At 34.1% G+C, this 12,803-nt stretch overlaps 1 protein-coding gene across 4 annotated transcripts; it reads left to right on the forward strand.

The window, feature by feature from the left end:
- The first annotated feature begins 2,912 nt into the window (after window positions 1-2,912).
- LOC112517640 (transcription factor PIF1-like) lies at window positions 2,913-11,347 on the forward strand. Of its 4 annotated transcripts, XM_025125000.1 has the most exons (9): window positions 2,913-3,160; window positions 3,285-3,376; window positions 3,467-4,214; window positions 7,999-8,100; window positions 8,354-8,419; window positions 8,594-8,659; window positions 9,514-9,920; window positions 10,124-10,206; window positions 11,008-11,347. In XM_025125000.1, exons 2-9 carry the CDS (start codon window positions 3,288-3,290, stop codon window positions 11,010-11,012), a joined length of 1,566 nt encoding a protein of 521 aa, XP_024980768.1. In that variant the 5' UTR covers window positions 2,913-3,160; window positions 3,285-3,287; the 3' UTR covers window positions 11,013-11,347. The 4 variants fall into 4 exon arrangements, with proteins under 4 accessions (XP_024980768.1, XP_024980770.1, XP_024980769.1 ...); XM_025125002.1 differs by having other exon boundaries at window positions 2,913-3,376; window positions 9,514-9,921; window positions 10,128-10,206; XM_025125001.1 differs by having other exon boundaries at window positions 2,913-3,376; window positions 11,058-11,347.
- Window positions 11,348-12,803: the final 1,456 nt, after the last annotated feature.

Consider the following 12,803-nt stretch of genomic DNA (forward strand, 5'->3'; position numbering starts at 1 on the left):
TATTCTTCTAAATCGACAGCTTCTGTCTTTCTGCTCTCGGCTTTTAATCCAAATCGAGCAGCCCCCTTTCGATCGACAGCCTCCCTGCTCGATTTCTTTCTCCCGGCTGCTACCTTCTCCAATCGAACAGTCCTTGTATATTGTCCCCTTCTCTCTCGAGACCTGCTGTATTCTTCTTCACTGCTCGATGACAGCCCTCCTCCGCTGCTCTCGATTTCCTTTCTTAAAATGACAGCCCCCTCTCGACCGACTCTCCTTCTCCAATCGACAGCCCCCTTTGATTTCTGCTGCTCCATTTTTGCTGTTTCCTCTTGGCCGACACCGTCACGACCACGATGTGCTGCCCACGTTCTGCTGCTGCACGATCTCTCTCTCGCTCTGCTTCTCCTCTTCGGACCGACAAGGCTGCTGCCTTCTCTTCTTTTCCTTTTACACGGGCTGTTTTTATGGGACTATGGCTTTGCTTTTGGGCTGCTGTTTGGGCCAAAGAAAAAACAAACACATAATCAATATATTTCTCAACTTTAATGACCTTATAAGATTAAATATCATTTTAAACTAAAATGGACATTTTAGGCATCTAATTGACATTAATCTCAAGGTAATTTTGACGTAAAAATGTATATATTTGCACTTATCAAATTTTTCCTATTCTTTCCCCCGACCCCGCTTGAAAACCCCTGATTTTTCAATAAAAATGCTCCCATTTCGCTCACCGCTACAACGGGTTGGCCTAGCAGTATGTGAGTATTTGGTCTCTTAGGAGGTTAAGGGTTTAAAGCCTACAAAAGGTGAGTAGGGTGTGTAAGTTTATTTGTTCTATTTACCGTATATAAATATTATATGTTTCAAAAAAGTTTGACCACAATAAAAACGACAGTATATACTATAAGTCGTTTAAGAAATTACGTCATATGTATAACAGATATAATCTTATGTAAAGTTGTTTTTTTAAGATAATACATGACGGTGATAGTTATGATTCAATTATTACCAAGTGATGATTCTTTTAGTGGTATCTAATGTGAAACAGATTAAGGAAGTTTGACAGAATCATTTGCAGAGAACTGAGAATATGCAAAGCTTCTTCGTTAAAGCTTGTGGAAGGACCGTCAATTTCTTTAACGAACAAAACTTTTGAAATGAGTGGAATTGACGACCAACAAAAGCGTTTCGACAACCTGAACATGTGGGCAAAACCCACAATCTAATATCTAAGAGGCTGTTTGGCAGTTGCTGAATGGTTTGGTGCAGATTGATAAGTGGTCAGAATGATTAAGAGACTCTCATGATATGGTGCAAAATGAAATATATTTGTTTAGTAGTTGTTTACTAAGTAATTAGGGCGCTGAATGGTTAAGAGAGGTTCATGACACAAAATCATTCAGAGGGTTTTAGAACCATTAAGATGCAGATTTTTTATTTTGTCAAACAAGATTCACCTATTAACGATTAAGAGGTTGCCTATTAATAGAACTATTAAGAGGTAAACAAACAGCTCATTAGATTGTTATTTTAAAGTTACTTTCGTTGTTCAGATTTCAGTAACTTTTTGTGTTTTTAATATAAATTGCATGAAATCTCGAATTGTTTTCGACAAATAATTTCGATATTCTAACTATGATTTTGATCTTCGAAGATTTTTTTTTGAACATGTAAAAATGTCAACATCATTAAAGTAACATAGTATTAACCACAAAAGTGGTGCCTGATTTGTTTGAGCTTGAGCTTCAAAGGTCAAAAGTGTCTGGAGGTCTCATGTTCAAATCCAATGAGAAATAAAAATCCCCTTGTGGCCACAGAGATTCAAAAACGATGACTCCGGGCTACCCGCAAAGCATGTGGTTGTTCTGGAATTAATTGGCTTACATGACGAGTTGGATATCCAAGTTAATAAAAAAAAGCAACATAATATTTTCCACTTAAAGTACTTGTTAACCGTTAAAGTTTCTTTTATCGTTTACTGAAACAAATCAATTTTGCTCTTGTCTTCTATAAGCTTGAATTGACGTTTAAAAAAATTTAGGTTTTGAATTTCCGTCTCCTTACAACCATAAATATACGAGTTTGTCGATTGTCTAAAAATGATAATACCGTTACAATAAAAGAAATCAAAGAGCTAGAAATGTTTAACAGAAAATTGTTTGACGCAGATAATATTTTATTTCTACAGATCAGATTAAAAAACTTAACATGGTAAAAATCATCATCCTCACTTACCGGGTAAGACTCTTGTCTTTATCTCATTCTTAGCGGGTAAAATTCTTGGTCCTTACCATATTCATCCGGTAAAGGAATACGACTTGGTAAACTCTTATCCAGATAAGCGTTTAGTAAACGGTCCCTAAACCTAAACCGTTCTAATTTATATTGAATTTCTTTTTTCTGATTTGATGATCATTTGACTAGCTCATTTTGTCATATTTACATAGGATTTGTGCAGATCTACATTTCCTTGAAATTAAATTTATATTTTAAAAAATACGATATTCTAATAAAAAATATTTTGAAAGTATATTGTTGTAATAAGAAAAACTGAAAGTACAATACTATAATAAGATAATTTGTAAAAGTAGGTTGTTATTTCACGCATTTTGCCTTAAACAAAATTACTACGCTCAGATGCAACAATAACTTGCATGCATGGATTTTATCATATATCTGTTTCAAGAAATCGAGTCTCATCTTTAACATTAATCGAAAACATCATTAATAGCAGATCTCTTTGACGATTTAACTGGTCATTTTGTATAAATATATAAAAAAAAATTGATATTTTTTTTATTTTTAATAAATTTATAAAATTAAAATTGCAAAATATAAAGTCAATGGTGACATCCTGTCCATTTGATAAAATGAACAAATGCAGAACGAGAGAGAGAGAGAGAGAGAGAGAGAGTAGACACAAAGCACACACCTTATCTTCTCCCTTCGTGTTGATCTGCAAACAACTCCCACCCAAGAAAATAGCTTCATGTCCTTTCTGTACCTCATGATTTTCAGAAACTTTTACCAGTCCAACTCACAACTCGATACTTGATGACATATTTCTGAAGATTGTTGATGCTGCTGCTGCTGCCTAAGGTTTTCTATTCAAATTCTGTTACAGCAACGGAATCAGTAGATTTTGCTTCATCTTCGGTGAATCTGATTTCATAAGGTTAATCGTCCTTGAATTCTGGTTACAGTGAGTCATTGTGTGCTGATTGTAGTAGTACAAAAGCTCGATCGAGAGTTTTTGTACTATTTGTTTTGGATTTTTGATTAATTCCAAGAGGTTTCAGAGGATGAATCATTGTGTTCCTGATTTTGAAACGGACGACGATTACTTCTTTTCAGCTTCTGCAAATTCGAAAAGGCACAAGAAATCTGCAATGTAATTTTAATTATTTCTTTTCATTTCGTTTCTCTGTTCGTTTTCTATTGAATTTGGGATTTTGTTTGAACATAAATCTGAATTTTGTAGGGGAGATGAAGATATAATGGAGTTATTATGGCAAAACGGTCAGGTCGTAGTGCAGAGTCAAAACCAGAGATCCGCCGGCAATAAGAAGTCGGAAACGATGCCGTCGACCGCCGGAAGAGAGATCCGATCCGGTGTGATTGACGAAGAAACGACGCCGTCTAATTTGTTCATGCAAGAAGATGAGATGGTCTCTTGGCTTCATTACCCTAGCGACGATAACTCTTTAGACCTTTACCTTCATAATAACGATATACCGTATCCTGTTCTGCCGTCGTCGTCTTCTGCTCCGGCCACCACCCTCCCTTCCTCCCTACCACCGCCCCCGCCTCCGTTAGTTACCGTTCCTCCTACTCGGCCTCCGATTCCTCCATTGAACCGCGTGGATGAGGAACCAAGCCAACCGAAGTTCGCAAACTTCTTGCATTTCTCGAGGTCTAATAAAAGAGGTTTAGCCGGATCAGGTCCGTCAAGTTCGAAACAGATGTCTCAGGCGATAACGCAGTCGACGGTGGTGGAATCAAACATCGGATGCCGTGGTAGCATGAGTAGTTTTGGTGGTGCTGGAACATCATCGGCCGGAACCGGAAGGGAACCGGAAACTTGTGATGTCAGCGCATCGTCATCTCCTGGTACCGGCGGCTCTGGAGCAAGTGCCAGCGTGGAACCGTCTTCTCATAAGCCACCGCCGGCGACGGATGATCGGAAACGGAAGGGAAGAGACACCGACGATACAGAATGTTACAGCGAGGTAAATGACCAGTTATTTCCATTGGGCTTCATAGACTTGTACATTCGCATGAATCATGGAACCACTTGCACCTTCTATTATCTCTTGCAATTTTCACTCACATATATATATATATATATATATATATATATTTGATAAAATATTAATAATTAATAATTAGAATACATAAAAATAAAAGTAATTTAATTATTAAGATATATATATTATTTTAAGATTTTTCATATAATTTTTTTAACATATATTTGTTTCACAATTTGAAAATTTTCAGTTATATTTTTGTTTTACAAACACAATATTTTTAGACATTAAAAAACAAATACATGTAAAACAAATACATTATGAAATAAATATATGTTAATCAATACATTAAAACAAAGTTGTAGATTGAAAAAGATTGTGTGAAATAGCATACGACACATCCTTTAACATATGATTATACACCAAAATCACATGTGATTATGACATGACATTAGTTATGACCTAAGTTGTAGATCCAGTAATTTGCCATTTTTTTTGAAATATATAATATTTATATACCGTAAATACAACAAATAAACTCACATCTAGTAAGATTTGAACTCTAACCTCCTAAAATACCAAAGATTACGATACCACTAAGTAAAAAACCCTTTGGTATAATTTGCCATCTTGCTTAGACGTTCTTTAGTTTTTACACGTAATATTAATATAAATCATATATGATTTAAACGTTGTCTTGTTTTTTTTAAACATTATTCCTTTTATGCATCATATATAATTTTTTTATATATAAATGCACTGCAATTTGGTTGAAATCCAGAATAAGTTACAGATTCTGATGCAGATATCACAAATGATGACACCTTTAATCGATGTATTATGATCGACTCGAGCTGTGTGAAAGGGGTTTTCACCATATTTGGTTTGTCCAATAGATTTATTCAGCTGCTTTCTTGTAGTTTTTCTTGTCGTGTACCAGCACCACTCCAACCAACCCATAAAAATGCAAGTTTCGATGCACCTTTGGAAAAGGTTTTTGCCACGTCAAACGCCGGCTTCACACGTGGCTCTCGGTATTGACACGTTTGCTATGTGGGGTCTACACACACACCACCTTCATACATTTTTGGAGCCCACAACTTCTTAATATGAAGGATTAAAATCTTCCCAAACTTTACTTCACGTTAAGAAAACGTTTATTCAAGAAAAATTCACTCATATTTGTCCCTTTTTTTTTCGTTTCTGAACCCATTGAGTTGTTACATATTGGTCTGTAAGAATGAAACTATATTTGACAATTTTTAAAAATATAGTTAATATTTGTTGATTTTATGCATAATTATATAATTATTTTCGAACTTGATTATATGTTATTTTTATACATATAGCTTATGATATTATCGTTTCAAGTTACGGATACAAAAATTTTCTTAATCATAGTATTTTTGTTTCTTATTTAACGTGAAATGAATTAAATATATTCTTATATATGGCTAAATGTACCCCTAATTATCAATTTCCTAGATATACACATAAATATTAAAATTTATTTTTATATTGTCAATTTATGATTTGAACTGATTATGATAGTGTATAACTACATATAATATCATCCTTAAGGAGACAATATATAGAGTGAGTAATGATGTCTAATTGGGTTATAGTTGATAATTGTGTGTGTTTGTGTGTATGTATATATATATATATTCTTGTATGAAAAAGAAATTATAAAATAGTTAAGTGTATGTATATGTTTTATTTATTATTAGTTAGAGTTTTATATCAGTTAGAATTAAACAAATTTTCTTTAATATATGATAAAAATCTCTTGCTCTCTTCAAATGAGTTTTTGGACATTCTGAAATAATTTATATCCATCTAACAATCGTTTGAAAAGTGTGTTTTAGATCATTTCTTAAGAATATATGTTTTTTATACTTAGGAAAACAAATTTTAAGAGTTTCATATGTTTTTATCAGGAAGGTCTAGCTTGGGTTTGAGTATATACCTTTGACTCTTTGAGTGGTGATAATGAAAAACATATATAGTGATCATGGGACATATATAGCTGCTTATTTTTGAAAGAGAAATTGAAGCAAATATTCATTTATCCATCTTAAATTGTTTTTTTGTATCATTTCTCTCTCTCTTATCAAAATGTCATTACTTCTGTAAGTGACAACTACTCAATTTACAAAGTGGTCAAAAAATAAAAAAAATAAAGAAGTTTCTGAATATGATCCACAAGGACATCCACAATTGGTCACGCGGATATGGTTATATAATTTTATAGTTTTGGCCCTTGTATTTATGGAGCATGTTTAAAAACTTCTTTTTTTTTTTACTTTTGTACCCCTCCACAAATTAAGTAGCTGTCACTCATAGAGGTGGAGAAGAATGACTAAGACACCAATTTTGATGAAAATGATTAATTGGGTCAATTTTCCTTTTTGAAATCGTTTGTTGTGCCAAAAAGTGGTGTGGGTTTATATTATGTTTTTGTTTTCTCTCTAAATCATGTTTTTCTATGATTATATTTCATCTCTCCACTAAGGTACATGTAGTAGGGGAATTGATCGAAATAGCCAATTTTTCAATCAACTTTAATTTTTAGCCTTCTTTCAATTTAATCCTATTTTAGCCAAAGTTTATGTAGAAAATTATCCTTATATAGAAATTTGAAAAATTCAGATTTTTGCAGGATTTTTTTCCTTTAATTTTTATGGGATCAGTCTTTCCACAAATGCATAAACACAAAGATTAGCTATTTTAAAAAGAGATTCTGAAAATGGGTAAAAAGTGAATTTGTTTGATAAAATTAACTATTTTGGTCGATTTTCATAACTTTCCTTGATTCACGAACACAATAGTTCATTTCTGTAGCTTCTGTAGGTTGTACGTTCCTACTTTTGGACCTGAATAATGGTACAAGTCTTGCATGCATTTTGCATTCTCAAGTGTACCATATCTGCATGCTTTTACTTCCACCCTTTTTGTCTTCATTTCGATCACGTACGCTCCAATTATGAGCCTTATTTGTCAAGTCGCTTTATCGCTTCTGCCTTTCTAAATTTGCCAACATAAGCACCACATATCTTACTGGATTATCATGGTGAGGAGTAAGAGGATCTTACCTATCAATGAGGTTGGTGACTTTTATCCGGTTAACATTTACTGGATAAATTAAAGTGTTTACCATCGGTGGCGGATCTAGAATTTTTGTTTAGCTGAGACACCTTTAAAGTAAACTAAAGGCCCGCAAAATTATTCACCGTTTTTAAGACTAATTCCACTGTTTCGAAGATTTTGAAGTTTTTTTATTGATTTCAAAGGATTCTTTTAGTTTTTTTTATTGATAATAAGGGACTTTTCCGGTTTTTTTGATTGATTTCAAGAGACTTTTGTTTTTTTGATTGATTTCGTGGTAACTTTTTTAGTTGATGGGGGCACTAGTAAGAAATTGTTGGGAAGAACTATGGTAGAAGGTTAAAAGAAATTGTTAACCTATGTAGGGGGGAGGGGGGATTAAATGGGGACCATCCCCCACCCTTTACATGCCACATCCTCCGCTGCTTAGCACCAATCTTACTATGCAAGAGTGATGACTTCCAATTCTATATTAATTATGAATGGAGAAAATTTATATGTGTTCTATTATAAAGCATAAAATTGTTATTAATAAATAAATTAATTAATTAAAAAAATGAGATAATTACATATTTCTAAAGTTGGTAGATATGAATTATTAGTAAGGCACTACAGTGCTTGTATTGAGTTTTCTTGTCAACTTTTTAACTGAATTCAGGACCTCGAGTTTGAGTATCACGATCCAAAGAAGAAATCGCGTGGATCAGCGTCTTCTACCAAGAGGTCCCGTGCTGCAGAAGTCCACAATCTCTCAGAAAGGGTTTGTACTTTACACTCATGAGAGCATCTCCAACAGTTCAACTATTTTAAAATTTTGAAGATTTGAAAAAATGTTTGCTCCAACAGCTATATTAAACTCTCTTCTAAAATAAAGAAAGAAACGAGAGATAATGGAGAAATTTCTAAATTTAGAAAAAGAGAAAATATAGGATAACCGTTGGAAATGCTCTGAGTTGCATTTTGGACTTCAGTTGGTGTCATGGTGTTTATGAAATGAAATTTGATGTGTATAGAGACGTCGAGATAGGATTAATGAAAAGATGAAGGCTTTACAAGAACTAATTCCTCGCTGCAACAAGGTCCGATTACACATTTTTTTGTTGAAATATGTAATATTTATATACCGCCAAAATTCACCGGTAGTTCTCACCTTTGAACCCTTGAAGTTCAAGAAGGTTAGGATTTATCGGTAACCCAAATACCATTTATACTAGCTTTGCAACTAAAACTTGTTCAACATTTATGAATGCTAGTCGGACAAAGCTTCAATGCTGGATGAGGCGATCGAGTATTTGAAGTCGCTTCAGATGCAAGTGCAGGTATATATAAAGATTATGTTCGTTTATACCATTTTCCATCCATCATATTCAGGTTTCATCTTCAGTTTCGATGACATCAATTGGCATACACAGACACATAAACCAAATCAAATCAAACAAATTCAGTATATCCAGCTTGAAAGTAGGGTATCGAAGGGTGAGATGTATGCATACTTATCTTGATGCCCAAAGTGTAGAACCAGAGGCGGACCCAAAAAAATTTCCAAACGGGGGCACAATTTGACTAAAAAAATATCTATTTTTTTCATAATATTAATACAAATCCGTTGTTTGTTGGTTGATACTTGTCTTTACATAAAAGAACCCATGTTTGAGTATAGTCTACATATATTTTAAAAACACAAAAGATATAAAAAACACTAGAGAAATGAAGCTAAAAAACTACAAATTTGACAATTGTGGGACCCGAACCTGGGCCATTTGTATATAGGCAGGAACATTTACCATTTTAGCCATTAAGTCTTGTGCCAATATTTTATTTTCAAAAGTATATGGTATCATCTAACAAAACACTACGGTGACACCCAACATAAACGTAAATTCCCCCCCCCCCCCCCCTATAGCGGGACATCATTCCATGTGAGTTCCCCCCTAGATAGAACTGCCATTTTTGTGAAGACCCTTAACTTGTGTGCAAGCATACACAATCATATATTTATATACGGCAAATCTTCATGCACACTCATCACCAAAACCTTTGGTGGATTTGAACCCATGACCTCTAAAAAGCTGAGGTTTACTGGTAACTTGGGTACCGCTTAGCCAATGAACCTTTGGTCAGCTATCCTATTCTTCTGTTCATTTAGGTGACGAAATTTGACGATTTTGTACAGATGATGTCCATGGGATACAACATGGTTCCTATGATGTTCCCAGGTGTCCAGCGATACATGCCAACGATGCCTGCTATGGGGATGGGGATGGGAATGGGAATGGGAATGGGAATGGATCACATAGGAATGAACCGTGGCATGGTTCCATATCCATCGGTTCTTCCTGGTCCACAAATGCCGAATTCAGCAGCAGCTCATATGGGTCAACGTTTTCCAGTTCCTCGGTTTCAGATGGCGCAGGTTCCCATCATGGGTCCAGGAACAGGCGAGGCGGCTAACCCCTCAGACCCGATGATGAACTCATTTCCTACACAGAATGCAAACCAACCACGGGTTCCATTTCTAGATCCATATCAACAATGCCTTGGTCTCCCCCAAACACAATTGGCACAACAACAACAACAACAGGCACGTTGAATACTTGTTTACAGTTATTTTTAGCCAATTTATTTTTAAATATATAATATTTCATATAAAACTTATACACACCTCACATTTGATGAGGTTTAAACCCTTGACCTATATTTAGACTGGACTCTACTGGTAATATACCGCTCAACCAATGACCATTTGGTTGAATTTCATGAAAATTGACCAAACCAATGTTTGTGCAGAATCAAACAGGCATGGCTGCTGTAACAAGTAAGCCAAGCAGCAGCAAAGATGTTAGGTACCCCCAGCGGCACCCAACCGGTAAGCTGAGCCCTTTCGGATGATTTCTGTTAGAGTCCAACATCGACTAGAATTGGACCATTTCTCCTTCATGTTGGAACCTTAAAAAGGACTCTTCTTGAAAGTAATCTAACAACACTCTACATATTCTCATATAGCCTCCATTGGAGGTGGCCGTGTTGAAGGATTATTCTCACATGTCCCAAATTTTCATAATCGTATGAATACACGTAATAAACATGAATTAAATAAATTTAAAATAAATGAAAATCTGATGCGACTTATGGGCCATTTACCAAACGCTTACTCGGGTAAGTGCTTATCAAGTCACATTACTTTACCGGATGAATATGGTAAATACCAAGAATCTTACATAGTAAGAGCGAAACAAGGACCAAGAGTCTTACGCGGTAAGTGAGAGCTACGACTCTTACCACGATAAGCACTTAGCAAGGAAATTGTTGCATACAACGCCGTTTTGGTGGACTAAAATCTTACCCGGTAAGTAAATGATAGTGTTAAATTTTATCGATAAACATTTTTCGAGTAAATGTTTGGTAAATGACCCCTTAATTTCATTGGTGGAACATAAATGATTTTAATCCCATGTTCTCACAATTCCCATGTCTATAGGATGGAAGATGACAATCTTAATTTCTTTCTGAAATATATATAATATTTATATAAATATTCACACACTTCTCATCTTTAGTAAGATTCGAACCCATAACCCCTTTATAGGTTAAGCTCTCTATCAGTAACCCAAATACTGCTTGGCAAATGATCCTCTAATAAGATAACCGAGTCTTTATATCTTTGCAGGCTGATTTGTAGGACGGAAAACGGATAACGAATCTTTGTGCCTTTTGCAGGCTGATATTGAAGGGAGGTCAGTTTTGCGACTAAATTTTGTAGTTAAAAAGGGCGAGATTTGGGTTGGCTTATTTGTAACATAGTTGTTGACGTGTAATTATAGAAACAAATAGACGTGTTTTTCTTTTAGTTATTATATACGCATCACGGTGATTCCTCACTTTTTTCAAGAAAAAGAGATGCGAAGAGAGATTGATTGTTTTAAGTAGCAGCAGCAGCATTCATTTGTGCATAGGCTCCAAGCAATGTCTACTTTTAATTATTAAAGAAGAGGTGGGTTTCATATGTACTCATATCCAAATGATTTTAGAGTAAATGACGATTTTCATCCACGTGGTTTGTTAATAATTTCTGTTTTCGTTCTTACGGTTTGGAAATTGCTACTTTTATGCATATGGTTTGTAATTTATAGCGATAGAGTAATTCCTACTTTTAATGTACAATGAACCAAAACAATAAAGAATTGTAAATCACAAGGATTGAAATAACAGAAAATTATAAATTATAACAATGAATTACAAATTAGAGTGACGAAAATTGCAATCTTAAACAAAACAACAGGGACGAAAAACGTAATCTACTCGTGATTTTATTTGAAAAGTATGAGGTAGAAGAGATGAGAGAATTGAAAGTGGTTTTTTTTTCTCTTTATTTCATGTGATTTAAGAATCTGTGTTGAAATTGATATTTGCATGGAGAAAATGACTTCCAGATTCCAGAATATATACCTTTCAACACTAAGAGTAGTACCACAACTTTAACTGTTTATATATCTAAAAAATAACAAAGATAGGTTGATGCCATAGCATCTTTTTATCTCTACGAATGGCATGGTCCCAAAACCAACGTCATAATTGGTTTTCATTTTGTAAGAATTTCTTTCAACAACTCTTTAAATTGAGATATTTCAGTTCTATCATGTATTATTTTATATGATTTTTTTTCAGTTTTAGTTAGAATTTAACATAGTGATCTACATATATTTGTTTCATAATGTCTCGGTTCACAATATGAACCTTTTTAACATGTTTGTAAAACAAAAAGTACACGTAATTTTTTTTCACAAAAGAACTAAATACATATGAAACAAATATATGCTAATCAATACACCAAAACTTTTACTTAGTTGGAAAAAAGATCATGTGAAACAAAACCTTAAAAAGTTCTAACGGATCTCACAAAATTTTGAGGGGTTGTTGGCTTCATGTTGGATAATGAAAATGAAAGGGAATTTTTTTCATCCTCCCTCCCCGCAGTTTAACCTGGAATGAAAATTTAGACTTCTAGGAGACTGAGCTCATTATATTATAATAATATCAAACAGTTTATTCTCATTGATTATTGTTTAATACCTCTAACCAAACACCCCCATCCCGTGAGTTCTAAAATTATTAAACTACTTATAAGTTAATTACATCCTTATCTATTAATTTCCTCCAAACAAATATCAACATCATTATGACTTAAAAAGGGTTCATATAGTATTTCCCTTCTACATTCCTACTTTTCATATTGAAAAATCAACTATCACTTGTCACCATAATAGAGTCAACCAACAAGTTAGGGATGGAATTTACCATTTAACGGATAAAAAAGTAAACAACCCTTTACTCAACGAGTGATTAAATACCTATCGGAGTAAAACTACTGATAAGTCCAAATTTATGCAAATATATGCTTAAAAGGGGTCAATTTAATTTAACTTCTAGAGACTATTTAAGTTGAAAATGTGTTGATTTTGTGTT

Source organism: Cynara cardunculus (genome assembly GCF_001531365.2).
Source record: "Cynara cardunculus var. scolymus isolate 2C chromosome LG 9, CcrdV1, whole genome shotgun sequence".
Taxonomy (NCBI): Eukaryota; Viridiplantae; Streptophyta; class Magnoliopsida; order Asterales; family Asteraceae; genus Cynara; species Cynara cardunculus.

Excerpts from the sequence above, each read along its gene's own strand:
- LOC112517640 (XM_025125001.1), top strand. The coding sequence starts at position 3,288 with ATGAATCATTGTGTTCCTGATTTTGAAACGGACGACGATTACTTCTTT. Across the intron at positions 3,377-3,466 it reads AGGCACAAGAAATCTGCAAT|GGGAGATGAAGATATAATGG; the intron begins GTAATTTTAATT and ends TGAATTTTGTAG. Across the intron at positions 8,420-8,593 it reads TAATTCCTCGCTGCAACAAG|TCGGACAAAGCTTCAATGCT; the intron begins GTCCGATTACAC and ends TATGAATGCTAG.